This window comes from Elephas maximus, chromosome 27, assembly GCF_024166365.1.
Source record: "Elephas maximus indicus isolate mEleMax1 chromosome 27, mEleMax1 primary haplotype, whole genome shotgun sequence".
Lineage (NCBI taxonomy): Eukaryota > Metazoa > Chordata > Mammalia > Proboscidea > Elephantidae > Elephas > Elephas maximus.
The window spans coordinates 15,001-25,180 of NC_064845.1; the positions used below are offsets into that span (position 1 = coordinate 15,001).

Genomic DNA, 10,180 nt, shown 5'->3' on the forward strand with positions numbered 1-10,180 from the left:
TCAAAACATAAAAACTTTAATTCAATAGAATTACCTTTTTATTGCAAACATGAATTCCAACCTGAAGTGGAAATTCACCTTATCCCACTCTGCTTGGGCCATTGCCAACCGTTTTGCCTCTTGGTCCTCAAGGGAAAGTCGCCGCGAATACAGAAACCTCAGGCAGTCGCCCTCGCCCCCGCCCAGCCGGCCGCCGACCTGGGCCGGGTCTAGAAGGAACTTGACACTCTAAGCACCTGCGCGAGGAGGTAGGCTCAGTCCGCGCCCACTGGGCCCTCTCCTTCCCGGATCCGCGGGAACGGGCACAGCCCGGGCCCACAGGTGAGCACGGAGGCGGTGCGGGGCTCAGAGTCCACTGTCTGGTGCAGCAAGAAGCCCACTGGAGCGATTCCAGAGACAGGCAGCCAGGCCGGTGACCGGCGAGCATAAGAAGGTGAGCCAGTAGGTGAAGAGGCACCTGCAGGGAAGAGCGTCCGCGGGCCACGCCCACCCTACCCCGCCCACGGGCACCGCCCGCCTGCCCACTGTGGCCCAGCAATCCCACTCCTTGGAATACATCCTAGAGAAATAAGAGCCTTTACACAAACAGATATATGCACGCCCATGCTCACTGCAGCCCTGTTTACAATAGGAGAAAGATGGGAGCAACCAAGGTGCCCATCAACAGATGAATGGATAAATAAATTATGGTATATTCACACAGTGGAATACTAAACATTGATAAAGAACATTGATGAATCCACAAAACATTTAATAATATAGAGGAATCTGGAAGGCATTATGCTGAGTGAAATTAGTTGCAAAAGGTCAAATACTGTATGAGACCACTATTGTAAGAACTGGAGAAATAATTTAAACAGAGAAGAAAATTTACAAGAGTGGGGAATAGGGAGGGAGAAGGGTATTCACTAATTAGATAGGGGACAGCAACTATTTTAGGTGAACGGTAAGACAACACACAATACAGGAGAGGTCACCACAACTAGACTAAACCAAAAGCAAAGAAGTTTCCTGAATAAACTGAATGCTTTGAATGCCAGTGTAGCAGGGGTGGGGGTGTCGGGACCATGGTTTCAGGGGACGTCTGAGTCAATTGGCACAATAAAATCTATTAAGAAAACATTATGCATCCCACTTTGACGGGTGGTATCCGGGGTCTTAAATGCTAGCAAGCAGCCATCTAAGATGCATCAATTGGTCTGAACCCACCTGGAGCAAACAACAATGAGGAACACCAAAGATACAAGGTAATTATGAGCCCAAGAGACAGAAAGGGCCACATAAACCAGAGACTACATCAGCCTGAGACCAGAAGAGCTGGATGGTGCCTGGCTATAACCGATGTCTGTCCTGACAGGAAACACAACAGAGAATCCCTGAGGATGCAGGAGAGCAGTGGGATGCAGACCTCAAATCCTCATAAAAAGACCAGGCTTAATGGTCTGACTGAGACTAGAAGGACCCTGGAGGTCATGGTCCCCACACCTCCTGTTAGCCCAAGACAGGGACCATTCTCAAAGCCAACTCTTCAGACAGGGATTGTACTGGACTATGGGATAGAAAGTGATGCTGGTGAAGAGTGAGCTTCTTGGCTCTAGTAGATACATGAGGTTATGTGGGCAGCGCCTGTCTGGGAGATGAGAGGGCCGAGGGGGTCAGACACTGGCCAAATGGACACAAAAATAGAAAAATAGAGAGTGGAAAGGAGTGTGCTGGCTCACTAGGGAGGAGAGCAACTAGGAGTATATAGCAAGGTGTTTATAAATTTTTGTATGAGACTGACTTGATTTGTAAACTTTCACTTACAGAACAATAAAAAAAAAAACATTTTTTGACTTATGTATTTGAATGCAAGAAACTGGACATTGTTTTCTCATCCACACAATGTACTGGGAACATTCCGGTACTTGTACCACAAACTGGTTTTCGATAAAAGGTAAAACTCGTATTATTTTACGTACTTGAATGGGAGAAACTGTACACTTTCTCACTCAGAGAATGTATGAGAAACACTCCCAGGCTTTTAATAAAGGATTTTGTGTTAAGAGGTGAAAGTCCTATGACTTCATCTACTTGAATGAGAAAAACTAGATACTGGTTACTCATTCGCACAATGTATTGGAAACTTCCCTGTTCTTGTAACACAAAGTGTACTTCGAAAAGGTGTAAAACTTTTGACTTCATATACTTGAGTAGAAGAAAGTGTACATTGTTTTTTGGTAACAGGTAAAAACTCTTGACGTTACCTACGTAAGGGCTTTTTGGGAATCCAGTCATTACTTTTCTCAGATAAAAGTTCCTGGTCTACAGGTGACCTGTGAGTAGGTATCAGCCAAAAAAAGCACACGACCTGTGAATTAGGCTAAAACAGAGGTTTAAATTGAGAGGGCTGTATAGGTCATTTGTGTGTGTGTGTGGAAATGCCAGACTGTGTTCCTCAACAGGTGAGTTTAGGAAGAGCCTTCATTGTTTTCTTGCTTAATCACTCATTCCCTGCAGGCCATAAACAGAAGTCTGTGTTTCTATTTAAATTCCTCTTAACAGCACGTTGGCAGAGAGTGGGGGCGGGGGGGTGTGGTTTTATATGTCCCCAGGACAAGACCACAAACGGATTTTATTGTCTCTCCCCAGTAAAAGCAAATCAAGATTTTAATAAATTGCAATAATAAAGGATTGGCTACATCTATTTCTCCTAACATTGTAAAAAAAAAAAAAAAAATAGTAAGGACACCAAAATTCAACTTGTCAGCTGGCGCGTCCCTGACAACCAAAATTCAAACCAAACCCATTGCTAAGCACTTTAATCACTGTGCCATAGGGCTCTTCCAACTACAACTTAAACCTCTTTTTTTTTTTTTAATGTACCAGCAGCAATCAAGTTTTTTTAAGTTACCACAAGGGGGTGGTAAAGGACTACCAAAAAAAAAAAAACTCCCATTGCCATCAAGTAGACCAACTCATAGCAACCCCAAAGGACACGGTAGTACTGCCCCATACTTTCCAAGGAGCACCTGCTGGATTCGAACTGCTGACTTTTTGGTTAGCTGCTGTAGGTCTTAAACACGACACCACTAAGGTTTCCTAAAGGACTACATAAACCAAAAAAAAATTCCAACTCAGAGAAACCCTAATTGCCCTCTTCTCCTTGGGCCATCCCTCTCCCCTAATTCCTTACTTCCTCAATAGTAGTAATCCCCTGGGTACCCTGTTTTTCTAAGCAACTATCTTTGGTCAACCAAGTAGGACACTAATGGTCCCATTTAGTGTGTCTCACTGCTCACGTGCTGGTAGTCTGATCTGAACATCATGTTTATGTCCTGAGTTTTTACAAGTCAATGGCAGTAAAGCAAAGTAGCCAATTCTGACCAGACTGGGCAGGCCTCCTTTTCCCTACTTCGAGGGATTATAACCTAACCCATTCCTGCTGAGTTGATGCCGACTCACATCCACCCCACAGGACACAGTAGAACTGCCCCACAGGGTTTCCAAGGCTGTAATCTTTACATAATCAGGCTGCCACATCCTTCTCCCACAAAGCAGCTGGAGAGTTCCAAACACCAACCTTTTGGTTAGCCGCTGAGCATTTAACCACTGTGCCACCAGGGCTCCTTTCAAGGGATTATACCTCCCTCCAAATTCCTCTCTGGTGATGTCTTCCCTGCAGAATTTGTCACAGTTAACACGGATTAATTTTTGCTTCTATCTCCGCTCCCCAGTGTATGTTGTTCCTGACCAATGGACTGAGGAGGAGAGGTCTTGAAGTCCTGTTAAGAATATGTAAAGGAGACACTGAAACAAAGCCTGGGGTTAAAGTGAGCCTCCTTCTGGGGCAGGACAGTCTCTCATTCTACAGGCCTGGAGAGCCTTCAGAACCTTCCAGGCAAGAGCAGAGGGCTGTAGCTGAAGTTTAGCAGGAGGGCTCAGATCATTTAGATTCTGTATGGGATTTTGGCTTTAGCCCCTTTTATGCCACAAAAGTTCACTAGTTAGGATGGAGGTACCTTGACTCGGCATCAGGCCCCCAGGTGAGTCAATTTACCAGCAGCAGAGCTACAGCTAGGCAGATCTGCCACTCTCCTGCGATGTTCAAAACTAGACTGATGAGCTAACAGGTGAGTCACCTGACCTCGCTGGCATCCTCATGCATCAATGCCAAGCTTAAACTGCTTTTAGGTCCATCACGCACGTCAGATAACCCTCACAGGCCACACGTCATCCAAAACACTAATGCAGGGATTAGGACTATTCAAACACTGGCATTCCCCCCTCTTACCGGCACTAATTTCACTCTGGTTTTCCAGAAGTGAAAAAAAACAGCATTTCTCGGATTTTTTTCCCCCATGTTTCCACTACCAGAAATGGAGGAAGTGCCTGCACGGTCACGTGGAAGGAGCTGTCGATGCTAAGGCATCCTGAATTCCAGCTGATTCACTGGGCCCCTCGATCCCAGACAACCCCGTGTCGTCTGCCTGTCTGCTGCTGCCTGCCTGTCAAGTGAGCAAGCTTGTTGCAGTTTTAGTCACAGCACAGCCACGCCTCCTTCATTTTCTCATCCCACATGGCTTTCTGCCTTGGAAAAGGGACTCTTCAGGGGTCCCTGGAACATGTCTCTGTGGGCAAGGAGGTTTTCTCTTGAGCTGTAACCACACATTCCTTTAGCTGGGGCCCCACTGGGGACCGGTGGCACACAGCTGCCTAAGGTGCCATTCCACACTTTCCAAGTTACTTTGGTTAACTGCCATCCTGACTAGGACTAGAACTGTTTCTTCCGTTATCAGTGGCCCTCTAAGGAAGTCAAGAGAGAGGCTGTTACTTCAGTCCCTAAGTGGGCAGAGCAAGCTGCTTCCTCAGGGTTTCCTCTCTGGCAGTGGGGGAAGGAAGGGTACCGAAAGGTAGAGGGCACTGCTGCCAATAACCCATCACTCCAAGCTGTGCCTCGATCCATAGTTCTAACTTCAACTTCCTAATGGCTTCCTAAAGACTTCTGCCAAATTTACTTTCCTCTGCTCAATATTTTTCCGCTTTGCACCCTGAAAGCATTGGCCACTGAAGAAACCGCAGATCAGATTCTTCCAATATGGGAAGCACAAGGAATTGCCCCATTTGGCTGTTGTTTTTACTGCATCTGTAAGATACAACCTTCCTTCCTGTTATACAAAGCCTCCCAGTCCCTTTTTCCAGTGGGGCAGACAAGAGCCATCAGCCCTGTTCCCATGCTCTCAAATACCTGAGGTTTCCAGCCAGGCAGCTTTACCCCAAGTGCTGATTCCATCCTCTGACTAGTTTCAGTAAAACTGCAGAAATCCAGATATCCTTAATTATGCCCTTTTCCCCACTGTGTCGCTCAAAGACAGTACGAAAGGGCATGTAGTCTACTAAAGATGGGAGCCCTACGGGTGACGAGTCTAACCAGGTCTCGGGGTTCGTAAGCTGAAGGGAAGACAAGGGCTCCTCGCAAACTCCAAAGAAGGGAGATTACTCAAGGCTTTGATCCCATCTGACACAGGATCCCATACCTGACACATGAAGACCAAGAGCTTGATCTTTTGATCAGAAGGGGCCTTTTCTTCCCAGCTAGGAAGCCTCCCTCACCCGTCAACTTTCTTTGTACAATAAATCTCATCTTAACAGATAATTTTTCTCTGGCCACTAGCTTAGCTCTCGACAGATGTATTCAGACAACATTTTAACGTACATATTAATGTAACTTTCTGCTTTACAATTTCCATGGCACCCTTCAATTAGAGGTATAATTACAACACGTTATGGGTAGAAAAGCAGGGGTTTCTAAGTAAGTTGAAGATTATCCCAAACGTCTTGATCTTTGTGATAAAATTACATCGTTATCTACCAAATTTGACACTATATTCTGTTATACTCACCTTTTATAGTCTATCTTTCTTGACTACAGGTAAGACGGAGTGGAAAAAGGAACAGAACCTATTACTTAGGACCCTGAAGAGGCAAACTCCGTAGGAGCTGTTTTGCTTTTTCCAAAAGCAGCAGCATCAGAATACAGGGAAGGACTTAGCTGGTAGAGAACGTAGTCACCCAAGTGATGGACACCATCGTTAGCTCACTGCATTAAGCTAAAGAGGACACAGTTACGGATGCCCTTCTTTACCCTGGCTAAATGGTTTTATCGGCTTGTGTAACTGAGCAAATAACTAACGTTCAGTAAGAAACGGAAGCCTGGTACACAAGAAAATGAGCTGCAGGCACCTCATTATTACGAACTACAAGTCACGTTACTACTTTTTCTCCACGTATTGTCAGCCATGGCTCTCCATCCGCTTCCCTCTGGTGAAACACGTACCAAAACCCACGGTACAGTGAATGTGGCTTTTTTATCTGGAAGCCCTGGGCTGGCACTCCAACTCTGACACTTTCTAGCACTTCTAGGGAAGTTAACCTGAACTCCAGTATATGTGAGATGGTGATAACACCTACCAGCACTAGGCAGGGCAGTTCCCGTAACTAAATTAAATACATTTTATACTAGGAGCCCAGTGTAATTACCTGGCACTTAGGGACAGATTTATGTTGGCAACACAGTAACAATCAATAAAACACAAAAAACAACTCTCTGCTAATAGTGAAGCTTAGACACACTCCTTAAAAATTAAACATGACATTCTGACACATTTGATGACAAGTTTTAGTTGGACTGCGAGGAGCAGCGGCTCTGGCTGAGTTTCTTTCTTGCTTCTATTCTTTTTAGTCAGTAAGTGAAGAACACAGGCCACTCAAGTGTACATATAACACAGGGTCTATCTTTGGGTTTACCAGCAGCTAAAGCAACTCAGAAAGAATACTTTGCAGACTGAGAATTCCAATCATGAAATACAAAACATGTACGTATATGTAACTTGCTTAGACTTGAGAGCATAACTGCTCAAAAAAGGATGCAGTTTTTTTTTTTATTGTTAAGCTGCAACATACATGGTTTAATACAACAAAAAAAACATTTAATCAAGTGAAAACTAAAACTGAACAATAAACACTCAAAACAAAATCTTTTCCATTGGAAACATGTTAAGATGAATACGGGGTTTTGTTACCATCTTACTGCAATTTTCTTATGTGTTACTAGCCTACATACCCCGTGTCTTCTGTAATCATGCAGATGTGAATGCAAGCTTGAATGATTAAATAAATGAAAAGTCCGTTTACTGCAGAGAATCATTTCACAAGGCAGCCAAACTAGGTTTAGAGAACAAAATTATTCAAGAAATTCTCCACGTGTTTAGGTTCGTTTTAGAATCCATGAACCTTAAGCTGTTCCTCCTTGACAATGCCAACCTGCAAAATAAAACCTAATTTAGCAAAATCACTCAGAGAAATAAATAAATTCATCCTTAAGACAGCACAGAGGAGTTGTTAAAAAGAATCCTTGTTCCTAACATATTCCAACACTTAGTACTTGGGGCATACGCTATTAATGACAATTCCGCACACATCTGAGAACCTTTACCTGCCAAGAAACACCCTGCACAGACATAGGAACTATCAGGTCATTCTAATGATGCAGAAAAAAACTGGATTAAAGTCTTTCTGCCTTCAAATTAAATACTATTATTTTATTTAGCTGATTCACGTCAATCACACGTTCTTTACAAAGTAGGAAATTATTAACGTTGCCTTTAAATACAACTTTAGAAGAAATCTCCAGGTTGCACATAAAGCGCCCCATCACTTACCTCCAAGAGAAACTGGCAAATATTTTTTCTTTGGTCGCCTTGAAGCTGAATGACCTCCCCGTACTCAGGATGTTCAATCACAGTACCGTTACAGGCAAACTTCTGGAGACGTACATAAATTGGACCAGATACAGTAAGTTCCACCATAAAACTAAAATTAACTATTTCAGTATGTTTGTTTTTATACACTTAATAAGCAGGTCTCGTCCCTGTAGTTCTGAAGCCCTCTAATTAACTTAAAAACAAATTGGCAGGTCACATAAAACTCTAACCGATTTATATGAAACATTAAGAACTAAATATTTCACACTGTATAAAGTTTTACTGCTTACTTAAAAGTCAGGTAAATCTCATTTTAAGATGGGACTCCCATTCTGGGAGAATAACCAAATATCTGGTTGTCAATTTCAAGAGTGAACAAAGCTTTCTTGGGTCCAGTCATTTCATACACACTGATATACTGAACTAAATATGAGAGCCGTATCCAATTCAGAGGTCTGCATCAATAACTAAATTTGTGTCTTTTTCTCTCCAACACCCTTACCTTTTTGAAAGCCTTCACCAGTTTCTTTTTGTCGTAATCATCTGCGATGCCCTGAACAGTCGTCAGTGTCTTCCTGCCGTTCCGCTGCTGGATTCTTATGTGGATGTAATCTTCAGTCCCTGCCGGGAGTAAGTCGTCACCCTTAGTTGCATCAGCAAAGGGGTCTACAAAGGGATACGAAAAAATCCAAAGCAGAAACATATCGTTTAGTGCTTTCCAGAAACAGAGTACGGTACAAATCCAGTCAGTAAGCAAGGCAGGTTCTGGTGTCTATGCTTTTTTGCAGGGGGTCTGGGGAAGAACAGAAATTCCGTTGCTGTCGAGTCCATCCCGACTCACAGCGACCCTGTATGGGAGTGGGGTATTGTCATAACCTCCCAGGTACCCCATCGCAAAGGACAGAAAAAAACAAGGAGATATACCCGTTGTAACGTGAACAGAAATAGTTATAGGTACGTGGTCCTCTAAGGAGGATAAAGAGATGTTAAAACCTTAATTCTATATGCACTATAAAAACATGCGTCATCTCGATTACATTCTCGTGTCACCAGAAAACATCCAAATGTGCCCACTGTAGTCATTTCACCCTAACTACGCCCTGGCCGCCCAGATACAGGTGGGTGGGTGTTAGACGTCCACACTTCGACCCCACAAACCACCAGACAAGCAAAGCAGACCGGACCACTGAGCCCCGCGACGGGCCAGGGGCCTGGGATCTGCATCTCGGTGACCCCAAGGCCGCTCAAACACGGCGCCCACCGCTGGTGGGGGCGCATCCCCGGGCCCCGCGGACGGGAGTCGCCGAGGCCTCCAGGGACCGGGGTCACGGGGGTCGCGGGGTCACGGGCGGCGGGGAGCCGGGGTCGCGGGGTCGCGGGCGGCAGGCGGCCGGGGTCCACGCAGCGTGGTCGGGGGGCCGGTCATTCGGTGGGGGGCCGGGGTCGCGGGGTCACGGCGGCGGGCGTCCACGGAGCAGCGTCGGGGAGCAGCGGCGGCGGCCGTTCCTGGAGCCGGTCGCCGGGGCCCCGTCGCCATCTTCCGGGCACCGAGACAAAGCCCACTCGGGGGCGGGAGGGCGGAGGCGGCCCTCGGGTGCTGCCCCGGCGGCGGCCCGGGGAGGGCGGGCGGGGGCGGCCGGACGGCCGGGCGCGCGGAGAAGGCGAGGGGCGCGGCGGCGGGGGCCCTTACCGAAAGATTGGAGGTTCTGGATAGTGGACATGCGACACTAGTGTGAGGCCGGTGAGGGGATAAAACGCCCGCGGGGCCCGCCCGGATCACCGTGTCAGGAGGCTGCAGGGGCGAGGAAACGGAAATGAGTGCGGAAAAGCTTCGCCTCGGGCTCGGACTCGGCTGCAGCGTCTGCGGCGGCGGAAGCCGGGAGGAGGCAGGAAGAGGCGAAGGAGGAGGCGGAGGAAGAGGCGGCGGCGGCGACGGAGGGAACGACGCGAGAGAAGAGGCGGCGCTGCGGCTTCTCCCACAAAATGGCCGATTGGAGACTATTTAGTCGCGCCCGCCGCCCCTCCCACGTGACCCACTGGCGCCAGGAATCTTGGGATTTGTAGTTTTCCGGAGGCGAGAGAGCCAGGAAAGCCTGCAGCCCTCGGGACTTCCGGGACCGCAATTCCCGTCAGGGAGCGCGCCCGCTGGTACCGGGCGGCCTGGGGGCTCCTGGCCGGCGGTAAAGGTCATGGCGGCTGCAGGTGCGGCCGGAACCGCAGCCTTGGCGCCGGGCTTCGTGCCCGCGCTCGGGTCCTCCCTCCGGTCCCTGTTCCTCTCCGGCGGCACAGTGGCGGCACGGAGGGGTGGGAGCTGGAGAGATAACGGCCATCCGTCGCCCTCGAAACCGCGGGTGATGCAAGTAAAATCGAGGTGTCTGGCAGGCGCAAAACAAGCCCCTGACTCGACGGCCGCCCCTCAGCACCTGCTGCCTCGAAAT

At 47.4% G+C, this 10,180-nt stretch overlaps 1 protein-coding gene across 1 annotated transcript; it reads right to left on the reverse strand.

The window, feature by feature from the left end:
• Positions 1 to 2,777: 2,777 nt before the first annotated feature.
• On the reverse strand, positions 2,778 to 9,724 carry EIF1B (eukaryotic translation initiation factor 1B). Its single transcript, XM_049870924.1, has 4 exons — positions 9,433 to 9,724; positions 8,245 to 8,408; positions 7,701 to 7,802; positions 2,778 to 7,302 (listed from the first exon to the last, which is right to left on the reverse strand). Exons 1-4 carry the CDS (start codon positions 9,461 to 9,463, stop codon positions 7,258 to 7,260), a joined length of 342 nt encoding a protein of 113 aa, XP_049726881.1. The 5' UTR covers positions 9,464 to 9,724; the 3' UTR covers positions 2,778 to 7,257.
• Between the last annotated feature and the right edge of the window lie 456 nt (positions 9,725 to 10,180).

Bases quoted from the DNA above. Each gene is read 5' to 3' on its own strand.
- EIF1B (XM_049870924.1), bottom strand. From the start codon at position 9,463: ATGTCCACTATCCAGAACCTCCAATCTTTCG. The intron at 8,409-9,432 runs GTAAGGGCCCCC...ATCCCTTTGTAG, and splicing joins CCAGAACCTCCAATCTTTCG to ACCCCTTTGCTGATGCAACT. The intron at 7,303-7,700 runs GTAAGTGATGGG...TTTATTTTGCAG, and splicing joins TTTGCCAGTTTCTCTTGGAG to GTTGGCATTGTCAAGGAGGA.